Source organism: Opisthocomus hoazin, chromosome 22 (genome assembly GCF_030867145.1).
Source record: "Opisthocomus hoazin isolate bOpiHoa1 chromosome 22, bOpiHoa1.hap1, whole genome shotgun sequence".
NCBI classification, from domain to species: Eukaryota; Metazoa; Chordata; class Aves; order Opisthocomiformes; family Opisthocomidae; genus Opisthocomus; species Opisthocomus hoazin.
This window is the reverse complement of record NC_134435.1, coordinates 7,125,669-7,137,286: the sequence shown is the minus strand read 5'-3', so window position 1 is coordinate 7,137,286 and position 11,618 is coordinate 7,125,669. Positions and strand designations below refer to the sequence as shown.

The following is an 11,618-nucleotide window of genomic DNA, read 5'->3' as shown; positions in this document are numbered from 1 at the left end:
CCTGGTTACCCACCGCCTGCCGAAGCACCCGGGCGGCTCCCGGCCTCCACCACAGCCTCGAGTTTGTAAGCAAGAAGCCTCTTTCAAAGGGCCAAACAGCCAGGGGAAAAAAACCCACAAACCAACAAACCACCCCAAAGCAGGCACAGAAACATCTTCAGGGGCCGCATCTCAACCTACCCTGAAGCAGAGACCCCCCCCCATCCAACAACCCTCTTTCAATGACTCAGTCTGCCAGAGCTCTCCTAAGCCAGCAGATCTCAGAACCTCAGAAGACAGAGAGGAACAAGCTTTCTGAAGCAGCCCAGCCACCCCTCACGCCTCTTGCCCCATCTTTATGGCCGTTCCCACCTCCCCCCCACAGCCGCTCTGTCTCTGTGCCGAGCCGTAGCCTTCGATGCGGGCAGGCAGAGCACCTGGCAGCGTGCCGGCAGCTGGTAGGGATCCACACCCAGCACAAACTTTCCCCACCGCTTTCTCCTTAACCCCTTCTGGCAGCTGTTGCCTTCGGATGGCCTCAGCCTTATCCCGCCTTGGGCTTTGTTGTTAACCCGGGTGGCATCGGTCCAGACACAGCCTCGGCGCATCTCCTCATGAGGAGTGGCAGCATTTTAGCATCAGAAAAACGGAGAGAGAAACATAACCGTGACAACTGGGGCTGGGTTTCAGCAACGAAGATGATGAGGGGACTGGAGCATCTCTGCTATGAGGAAAGGCTGAGGGAGCTGGGCTTGTTCAGCCTGAAGAAGAGAAGGCTGAGGGGGATCTTACAAATATCTTAAGGGTGGGTGTCAGGAGGATGGGGCCAGGCTCTTCAGTGGTGCCCAGTGACAGGACAAGGGGCAATGGGCACAAACTGAGGCACAGGAAGTTCCAGCTGAACATGAGGAAGAACTTCTTCCCTCTGAGGGTGATGGAGCACTGGAACAGGCTGCCCAGGGAGGCTGTGGAGTTTCCTTCTCTGGAGATATTCAAACCCCCCCTGGACGTGGTGCTGTGCAGCCTGCTGTAGGTGACCCTGCTTCAGCAGGGGGTTGGACTGGGTGACCCACAGAGGTCCCTTCCAACCCCTGCCATGCTGGGATCCTGTGTAACACACACAAAGAATTACATTCTGTCCCCAAAGGGCCACAAAGAGCAGCGTGGTCAGCGTCAAGACCAGGCCAAGGCGGGTCTGCACACCGGCAGCCCTCGGCCTAAGCCGGCTCAGGTCAGCGCAAAGCCAAGCCAGCTGCCCCCGACCCGGCTGCCCGACCCGGCTCCTCGGCCCCGACCCCCGCCCCCGGCCCGCGGGTGACTCCGCACCTCCCCCCCGCAATCCCGTGCGGTGGAGCTGCGGGGTAGAGCTGAGGGCGGCAGGGTTCTGCCCGTGCGAGGTCACCGAGAGGGGCCGGGGCCCTCCCGCCTGCCCCGCCGCTGCCCCCGGGGCACGGGACGAGGCAAGCCCGGTCCCCGGGGCGCTGGGGCCGGGGGCTGCGCGGGGCCGCTGTGCGGGGCCGGCCCGGGGGCGCTGTGCGGGGCCGGCTCTCAGGGCCCGGCCTCGGCCCGCGGGAGCTCGGCCGCGGCCCGCCCCTTCCTCCGCGCCGCGCCGGGAGCCGGGAGCCGCCGCCGCGCTCCGCCATGCCGGTGGGTGCCGGGCCCGGGGGCGGCTCATCGCGGCCCTCGGCCGGGCCTGGGGCGGGCGGGCCGGGGGGGGGCCGGGGGCCTGCGTGGGCCCGGGGACGCGGAGCGGGGCGGGCAGGGCGCTCTCCGGGAGCGGGAGGAGCCGGCGGGGCTCCCCCAGCCGCCGGGGCTTGGGCGCGCAGGCCGGCCCCGGGGGTCCCCGCGCTGGGCCCCGGCCCCGCGGCCCCCGGAGCTCACGGGGCGTTTGTGGGATAAAAATCATAAAAACGCCGGTTAAACTGGGCAGGGCTAACGGGAGCGGCCGGTCTCAGGAACGGGAGCTGCTTCCCGGGGCGAGGCGTGCCAGGGAGGGCTGCGGGGGGCAAAGGGTGGCTTTGAGTAAAAAGGAGTCTGGGTTGCAGGTATCAAATGAAAAAAAACAGCATTACTTTTCTTTTTAAATGAAAATAAAAAGCATGTGCTTTTAGGGTCCATCTGGTGCCAAAGGTTGAACGCCATGATTGGTGTTACAGGCAAGCACATTCACGCTGATCCAGTACCTCTCACAAGCAGTGAGGATAACACTGGGGCCCTGCTGGAGTGAAGGGGTGAAAAAACAGCACTCATGTTCCTGAAATTTCAGTTTTGTTAATATTTTTATGAGTTTGTTATGTCGGGGACCAGAGGCCTTGTCGACACGAGAAGAATAGGATGGGTGAGCACCGAGAACCTTGCAGACTAAGGCAGGGCAGTGGGTAGCTGGAGGCAGGAGGCTGGCTTCTCCCGGGCTCCCCAGGGCAAGTGGAGGGAGTCCGGCAGGAGCCCATAGGATGGCAACCTGTGTGGAGCGTGAAGGTGGCCCTGCGCTGAGTAGGGGCCGGACAACCTCCAGAGTCCCTTAGGGTTATGCTGTGAGGGACAGCACAAGGACCCCACAGGCAGGAGTACCGAGAGCTCTCGGTTTTGCTGAGGATCGCTTAGTTGGGGAGGATTTGAACCCACCTTCCCAAGGAAAAAGGCAAGTGCAGAGGACGAGTGCTCGTGGTGCACTGCCGGCTGCGTCCTCCCTGATACCCCATCTGCCTCTTTTCAGAAACACGAGTTCTTTGTGGACATGACCTGTGAAGGCTGCTCCAACGCGGTCACCCGTGTCCTGCACCGGCTGGGAGGTGAGTCAGTGCTGGGTGTGCGACAGCCAGCTCGCCGGAGCAACGCCAGCTCCGCGGCGGGATGTCAGTGCCCCAGGATCCTCCGTCTTGCAAGGGCAGTGCTGTGGGTAAAAGCTGGAAGTGGCTGACTGGAAACCTCTGCTGACCGCTCTCCTCTGAGCTTGCTCCGTAGTAACGAGTTGCTGATTGTTCGCAGGACTCATGTGGCTCTTGGAGAAATGTCGAGGGAGGGAGGAGCTGCCGTGGCTGCAGGTGGCTCTGAATCACCAGGGCCTTATCCTGAACCCTCTGGGAACCGCACTGGTAGACCCCTGCTCAGGCTGCCAGAAGGAAGGGAGGTGGATGACCTGCCAGGACATCCTTGTTCCCAAGGAGGCCTGGGGTATCTGCTGTGCTTCCCTAGATGTGTCATCAGCAGCCACAGAGAAGAGCTGCTGAGCAGCGCATTTGGTGGTGGCCTGCACAGCCTGTTTTTAATACCACCTGGAAAATTATAACCTGTGCCTCCTTTGTGCATGTACCAAGAGAGGAGGATCTGACCCACACTCTGCAGCTGTGAGGACCTGTCATCCTGCTCCGCTGTCCCCACCAAGCAAGAACAGCTTTCAGTCACCAAGGCGAAGGCCTTGCTACTTCTTCCAGACCCCGTTACCGGGCTGTGGTGATGCCACTTCCTCCGTGTGTGGTTGTCAGCACCTCCATCACTCTTCAACTTGCTGGCCAATAGCAGCCTCGTGATGATGTGGCAGAGCTCTCCAAGCTGACACATACCTTCAAATTTTGTGAAAACATGTGGCTGGATAGCGACGTCATGTCCAGATCCTTTCACTGGGCTGAGAGCGGCTTACCCATATTAGCCACTGGGAAATCCACATGGGAAAGTGTCTGCTCCCTTCCTCCTACTTACAGCTTTAGCTGGTACCGCCACTGAGGAAACCTGTCCTGACCCTGTCCTAACCCCTGTGCTGACTCCCTTGGTAGTGCCTATCCATGCTAAACCACAGCACAGGCTGAGCTGGTTGGAGATTATAGTGGTTGATTTAGACTCAGCTCATTCTGGTTATTGCATGAGTGGTTGTGTTGATCCAAGGTGGGGTGAGCAGATTAAAGCAGTTGAGAAGCTGTGGTGCCCGATGCAGCTCTGCAGATTTGGCTTCCCTCGTACCATTGCTGGCAGGATACCAGTTTGGTTTTGCTGGCTGGTGGTGGTATCAAGGTTTGTGGGCAGGAGGCACACGTGCATTTGACTGATGGCCTTAGGGAGCACAAAGGTGTGAGGGTGAGCTTTCCCCATGCTCACACCATTTGCCTGTTCTAGCTGTGCCAAATGTTTTTCCTTTCCTCTCAGGTGTCCAGTTCGATATTGACCTGCCCAACAAGAAGGTGTGCATCGACTCGGAGCACAACATTGACACCCTCTTGGAAACCCTAAAGAAGACTGGAAAGAACGCTTCCTACCTTGGGGAGAAGTCTGCGCAGTAGCCTTGCCTGGTGTGAGGAGGCTAGGTATATACCACGTGTATAAAATGCTGAAGAGAGAGATCTGAGCTCGTTCCAGGTCTCTCAGTAAAACAGGCTGCTTCCTGGGAAGCACAAAGTAGGAAAAACTTGCAGGTCCAGCTTCAGCAAACCCCCCATATTGGAGAAGCAGCAGGACTGCATACAGCCAGCACCATTTCTGTGTGGGACCCCTTAGCTACTCTGCAAAGCCCATGTGATCCCAACCGTGGTTGTAGTGGAGAAGTAGAACACAGACTCTGTGCCATTCCTAGGTGAACCTAGAATTTGCCAGAGCATATCATGCATGAAATCAAATCCCAAAGACATTCACAAGCTGACCAGAGAGAGTGGTGACCCCCAACAATATCAGGGAGGGTGATGGGACACAAAGACCCCTGTTGGTACATGATGCAGGGGGCTGGTTGTTAGCACAAGGACCTCCAACATCTGATTCTGTTGATATCGCTGTTAATACTCCACTGAACTCTAGGATGGAAAAAGAGCAGCACTCTGCTACCCGCATGGACTTAAAATGTTGGGTTTCAAATAGCTCCCAGTGCACACAGCCCCTGGCCAACTGGACTTCTGTCCCAAAGACAACCCGATTGTTGCAGCCTCTCGATTTTCCTAGGGTCCCGGCACTTTTGAGGACATAGAATCATAGAATGGTTTGGGTTGGAAAGGACCTTCTAGATCATCTCATTCCACCCCGTCTGCCATGGGGAGGGACGTCTTCCACCAGACCAGGTTGCTCAAAACCCTGTCCAACCTGGCCTTGAACACGGCCAGGGAGGGGGCATTAACACCTTTTCTGGGCAACCTGTGCCAGGGCCTCACCATCCTCATAGTAAAGAATTTCTTCTATCTAATCTAAGTCTAACCTCTTTCAGTTTAAAGCCACTGCCCCTCATCCTATCGCTACATGCCCCTGTAAAAAGTCCCTCTCCAGATTTCTTCCAGGCCTCTTCAGGTACTGGAAGGCTGCTGTAAGATCTTCCCAGAGAAGAGAAGGCTTCCAGTACCTGAAGGGGCCTACAAGAAAGCTGGAGAGGGACTTTTTACAAGGGCATGTAGCGACAGGTATGTTGATGTGCCTGAAACTTTTTCCTGACTGAAATGTTTTTGCAGACAGGGTTCAATTTCAGTGGAAAAGAATGAAGGAGGAGAGGGCTGCCCACCCAGTGTTCTTCAGTGTCCAAGATTATTATATTGCATCTCTTAAGAGCTTGTTTGTGTCGATGGAGCTTTCTAATCCAATGACATTGTTATAAATGGGCTGGTTTGCTCATCGCAAATACCCAGCACAGATGCTCCGAAACCAGTTCATGCTGATTTAATTCCCAGTCAGTAAATCAAATCGGGGATTTACACCAGCAGGAATTAAACTGATACAAGAAAGAACTGAGCTGATACTGATGTGTGTGTGCAATAGATCTGCATTGTTTTAATAGACTGAACAGAATGGATCTGAAATCTGCAATTTGTATCATTTCAGCAACCTCTCAGTGCTTCTTAGAAATTGTTTAAAATTGTAGCTTTAATCAAATAACATTGCTATTTAAAACAGAGAAACATGCTCTGAATTGATTAGTGCCTCAAATAGTTTTCGGCTTGTAGTATTGACTGCAGGAGTTGTTTTTGACTGGCAGGGACTTGTGGACTGTGCCTCAAACGCCTGCAAAAGTTAACCATGGCAGCAAAGCCAGTCTCAAATAATGTGGATGTGTCCCTTTTTTCCCTGGCCCTGTGTTCTCACCACTTCCCTTCTATTACATCAAGGCAGCTAGGGAGTCGGTTCAGCTGGCCGACCTGGCAGAACATTTCTCTCGATGCTTTGGTTTTCCTATTGGATTTAAACTGAAGCTGTTTGACTTCCCCAAGGATCTTAAGACCCAAAACCAAGCAGCGAGGTGGCTGGACTGCCCTTGCTAGTAGTTGCTGCTAGATCGCTTCAGTTGTCACAGGAAAAAAACCACTAAATTTAAGTTTTACAGCACTTTTCCCTCCATAGGGAATATTTTTAGGGGTTCATCTACAAAAGGAGGGAAGGAAGTTGCGTATCAGTGACATAGAGCTGAGGTGGATGGCTTTCCTTGGGTTGTGACCGGCAGAGGGCACCTGTGCATAACGCTGTCCCCTCTGTGCCCTGGTATTTTTCCTCGTTTATTTATTTATTTATTTGTTTTGCAGGCACTCAAAACATGACTTCAGCAAAAAGATGGCTTAACTGTTTGCATATCTCCCAACTTGCTCTGTCATTTGACCTTTACTACCCTGCCAGATGTCGGAAAGCAGAGGGCTGGCAGGAGGAGACAGCTGCGTCTTGGGCTTTAGGAGTGGAGAAATCTAGAGGAGGTGGTTATATGCTGTTTCTAGTCCCACAGTAAATCAAGGTGCTGCTTCTATCTTTCGGTGCATGTCTATGTGTCTTGTGTGTCTTTGTACTGCTTTAAGTGGTTTTCTGTGAAAGAGGTGGCTCTTAGAGATGGGAAACTACCCATTGCATGCAAGACAGGTCTCCCAGGATATTGCACTTATCCTTAGAAGTTGACTGCAGCCTCTGCCTGAGGGACACATCTCTGGAGAGCTGAACTTGAATGTCATGTAGATTCAGGGAATCTGTCTTGGCAGATGTCTTTCCATCACAGAACAGACAAACTTTCCACTTGGGATGCGCGTGCTGGGAAGCAGGGACTCTGTAAGTCAAGGATAACCAAGTGTCCTTTTGAGCTAGATGGGACCACGAGGCAGAAGTCACTGAACCCCAGCAACATGACTGAGCTCGCAGGCCAACCAAATTGCAAGTAGGAGCAGGGAGTGCGGACTCAGTCTAGGTTTAGTAAAGTGCTTTTTAGGGCACTGCATGACCATGTATATGTGAGGAGTCATCCTGGGATCCTGGGCCCAGCTCAAGACACCTGGATCATTCCCTTCCCCTAGCAAGTGTTCCTCTTGCCCCCTTCCCTGCCCACCTACAAAATTTCAACCAAATAGGTAATAGCATCATGGGGCTCTGATGCTGGGCAGGATCCCCGGGTGCTGCATGCACCCACAGACACAGCAGGAGAACGCCTGCGCTGATGAGAAATGCAGAGGGATGGAGGAAGGAGAGGGGTGTGGTAATTTCTCCGAGGTCTCTTATTTCTCAGCCCAGTGACCAGTGTTATGGGCAGTACTGTTGCTTTGCCCAGCTCCCATCCATTTAATTGAAGTTTTCAGCCCAGTGAGAGGATTGCATGTGTCTGTCCCAGTCTGCTGTCTCTCGTTTCACCTGGATGATGTCTCCCAAGCCTACCAGTCGCATATGACTTGTTCTACCAAAAGGAAAACCAACTGAAGTTTGAAGGAAAAGGTTACTCTAAGAGGTTTTTCACACTCATACACTGATTACTTTTGACATCGTTGCAATTTATTCTTTCCTAGAGTGGTTTAGTATTTCAAAGTCCTTTTTGACCATTGACCTAAAGCACAGTTAATTGCTGTAGATGCACTTGCAGGGGCTGGAGACACTTCAAGGAATGTGTTGCAGACACTATTTATTAGTTTTTAATTTAAGGGAAGCTAAAGGATAAAAGTGTAACATCACTGCATTATTTGCTTGCATTAAAACCTTCCCAGTGGCAGGAAGTTTTCAGAGCCAAGGCCCAGAACTGCAACCCATTTCTGCTTTGTGCCCGTGCACTCAGGTGCATGGCATGACACCTCTGGGCTTCCCGGTGAGCGCGTGAATCCCTTTCCCTAGCCGACCCCCCCCTTGCTGGTCTGAGCTGGTGTTTGCCAATGTTATTATTTATTGCTTTCAGCTTCCTCCTGGGCATGGCCAGTGCATCCACCAGCAGCTGGCTGCCCAGTGGCTCGGCTCTGGTGGCAGTGGGCTGGGGGAGGACGCGTGCTGTCGGTTTGGCATGGAGCTGAGTGGCACGCGGTGGCACAGCTGGCCTTGGAGCCAACAGTCCTTGCTCTCTGCGAGACTGGCAGGGTTGTGCCCACAGTGGATAACTCCCAGGCTGTCTTGCTGTAAACCAGGCTGCTCGTTCTTGATGTCTGAGCTGCAGCTTGTGCTACCCACACTCCCCCAGCTGCTCTGCTGCCCTCTCCCTGCTCTGCTGAACCATCTGTTTTGGTTAAAACCTGCTTATCTCTGAGCCAGACAAGTAGAAGCTTCTCCCCACAGCCAGCCTGCAGATTTTGTGCAGATACCTGAAGTTTCAGCAGCCATCTGCAGGGCTGCCTTCTCCCAGGCCTCCCCTCCGCTATACGGCTTGGGTGAATGGGCTGGACACTGCTTTCAGCTCTTGCCTGCTGCAAAAATGGCATTGCAGCTTCAGGTGGAAATGAGCTGCAGTGACGAGCTGTGGTCACCCCGAGCTGGCTGCAGAGCATGGTGGGAATACACGCTGCGCAGGGGGGAGAGGAACGACCCTTCACAAAGCCTGCCCGGAGCTGGTCTCCATCCACCGGAGCCGTGATGTCCAGGCTGGGGACTCTTCCCCTCCTGATCCCTGCCCTGGGCTTTAAGAAATGCCTCTAACTGTCCCTCGCAGCAAGTAGTCGTTACAGGCTGCTGTGCTCTACCCAGCCATTAGTGTCCTTTACAGCCCCTGTAATTCCCCTGTGTGCGCAGCATGGCAGGGGCTGCCCACAGCCGCTTCCCTGAGGTGTCCCTGCCACTTGCTTTCCGATGGAGAGACTCTGTGTGTAGGGTTTGTGGGCTTTCATACCTGATGGCCTGTGGCATTTGATGTCCTGCTCCTCATTCGGTGTCCCAAGCAGAGGGGACAGCAGACTGACAAGTCTGCATAGGCCACCTCTCTCTGGTGCTATACCCTGAGGATGCTGATGGGAGTGGGCACTTGGGAAAGCACCAAGGGCTCCCATGAGCCCTGCTCCAGCCTCCCTTGAGTGGCCCCAGTGCCCAAACCAACCCCCCCATCGTATCCCTCTTCCTCTGCCCCAGCCCTGTGGAGAAGTTTCTTCTCCAGCCGAGAGGAGGGAAGTGCTGCTATGGTCGCTAACCGCAGCACTCCAGGCACATTTAGTGAAAATAACAAAGAACCAGGACAACACCTATTAGAGCAAGGCTGGAGGATAATGCCCAAGCTGCTGCTTGTTTTCTCCACCAAAAGCCCAGCAGAACAGTATCATGTGTGCTCCCCCACCAACCTTGCAAGCTTATCGGGGGAACAGGGTGTTTCAACCAGACCAGGCAATCTGCAGAACACTCTTTTCTGCCTGCTTTCCTTCCCTCTGGATAAGATAAGGTGTTTTGGGAAGATGACCTGCTGATCATGCCTCCAGGACAGCGAGCATGGGAGGCTCTGCAGCAACACAGGGTGCCTTCCAAAAGGCCACCTCTCCCATGAACACGCAGAGTAATGACACCCTGTGACAGTCCTTGCTTTGGTGTGTGGGCTGCATTAAGGCTGATGACAGCTGGGCTAGGGAAGTTAAGGAAGGATGGTCGAGTCTGAACAGAGCAGCAGACCTGCAGGATGGCTGGCTGAGAGGCTTATGGAAAAGCTTTGGAAGAAAAAATCCTCCTTCATAGAGTCTAAACAGGTAAGACAGTCAGTACCTAGGCAGAGTCTCTTTGCTCCACCACTGCCCAACTTCAAGATCTTCAAACCCATCATTCATCAGGTTGGCCTGAAATTGGCCCCCAGGTTGTGTGTCCTGGAGAAGGGCCCCGACAAGCCTGCACTGATAACGTGGTCACAATAATTTCCACAGGAAAAAACATGCCAGACACTGAGGCTGTTTTCAGACAGGGAAATGCTGAGTTTGCAATGCAAACAGGAAAGGGTGGCACTTGGGGAAAGGAGCTTTCCTGTACCACGGACACCCTGGCTCTGCAGGACATCCCAGTGACCTGCTGGAAGAGGGACGCGTCAGCCCTGCCAGCTGCAGGACAAGCAGCTGGTGAGGTGCAATCAAGTGCATTGCCATCCATGAACATGTCCTCCCAGCAGCAGGAGTTCACTTCTGGTTTCTTCATGAGGTTCTCAGCCCACCTTCAGCTGAACTGTGACAGTCCGTGAACTGGCTCTAACAGCAGCACCAGTAAGAACTGGGCAAACCCGGAGGGGCAGGCTGTAAATGTTGTTTTGTTTCCCGTGCTTCAAAATTGTCTTTGCTTTTCCCCACCCTGTGGTATTTCCAACAGAAGGCATTTGCTTTTCTCGCCCACCCCGCTGCGTTTGCTGCGTTGCCCTTCTTGTAGTGCTGCTGTGCTGCTGGGTGTCATTTTTCACCCAGTGTTACCTTCCCTCGCTTTTTAAACCAAAATCTGATTGCAGTGGAAAAGTCTGCAGCCTCCAAAGCCCCGTCCTCTATCCACAAAAGAAAAAGCTGCTTTGGTTATCCCACAGCCGCCTTAAGCACCAGTGGCTTTTTGGCACTTTCTAATTACCTGCTGACAGGCAGGGGATGCTTTTAGCCAAAGGAGCAGTTGTACTCAGCTGAACCACCCAGTAAATGAGAGAATTTCCAAAATAGCACCGCAGGCTGCAGAAAGCAGACAGGGGACGGGAGATCCCCCTCGGTGCCTGCAAACGGTGATCCCTGATGGCTTGGAGAGGTAAATTGCTGTGAAATTTCAGGGTGGGAATGAAGGGTTCAGTTTGCAACAATCTCAGGAATTCCACAGGCATGTTGTATCTGGATGTTAAGACTGTTACACGGGGGACTCATTACCAAAAGACAGGGATTTTCGAGTCTTGTTCTGCTTTTAAATGTTTGCTGTTAGAAGCAATCTGCCTTAGGCTTCCACCTTGGCTCGCCTGCCTGCTCCCAGCCCAGGCACGGCAGTCGCAGAGCTGGGAGCTGGATGAGCACCCCGACTGATGTTTGATTTGCTGGCAGGATCATACCCCCATGCTCTTGGGATCAAGGCTCCCATCTGCAACGTTGCCCTGAGCAGCTGCTCTTTGAGCTAGAGCCGTGCAGCTGGACCTGGAGGTCCCCGTTGCACCGGGCTGGGTGTCCACAGTCACCAGCATCACCCTCAGTGGTGGTACATCTCTGCCGATGGAGGCCAAGCATGGTGAAACAGGCAGATAATGTGGTCTCTTGGAGGGATTCAAGCTCCCAGACTGGCTGGGAAGAGCTTGGTGGTCTCTCTGAACTAAACATGCTGGTCTTGGATTTTTTCAAGAAGGTCTACAAAGACCCAGTCTTCCTCGTCTGAGGCCAAAGCCGGGCTGAGGCCCCTCCGTCATGGGTGATGCACTGAGCTGTCCTGATGCTTGCTGCACGGACGTACAGAGCAACGCCAAAGGCCCTTGCTGGTTCCCTCTCCCCTGTCGATACACACAGATTCCCTGTGTGACTGTCACAGGCAGCCTTCCA

The 11,618-nt window shown here is 53.9% G+C and overlaps 1 protein-coding gene across 2 annotated transcripts; it reads left to right on the top strand.

The window, feature by feature from the left end:
• Nucleotides 1-1,534: 1,534 nt before the first annotated feature.
• ATOX1 (antioxidant 1 copper chaperone) lies at nucleotides 1,535-6,688 on the top strand. Of its 2 annotated transcripts, none has more exons than XM_075441790.1 (4): nucleotides 1,535-1,626; nucleotides 2,696-2,771; nucleotides 4,120-4,277; nucleotides 6,462-6,688. In XM_075441790.1, the coding sequence occupies exons 1-3, from the start codon at nucleotides 1,621-1,623 to the stop codon at nucleotides 4,251-4,253; spliced, it is 216 nt and encodes a 71-aa protein (XP_075297905.1). In that variant the 5' UTR covers nucleotides 1,535-1,620; the 3' UTR covers nucleotides 4,254-4,277; nucleotides 6,462-6,688. The 2 variants fall into 2 exon arrangements, with proteins under 2 accessions (XP_075297905.1, XP_075297906.1); XM_075441791.1 differs by lacking the exon at nucleotides 6,462-6,688 and adding an exon at nucleotides 5,400-6,446.
• Nucleotides 6,689-11,618: the final 4,930 nt, after the last annotated feature.

Bases quoted from the DNA above. Each gene is read 5' to 3' on its own strand.
- ATOX1 (XM_075441790.1), top strand. The intron at 2,772-4,119 runs GTGAGTCAGTGC...CTTTCCTCTCAG, and splicing joins TGTCCTGCACCGGCTGGGAG to GTGTCCAGTTCGATATTGAC.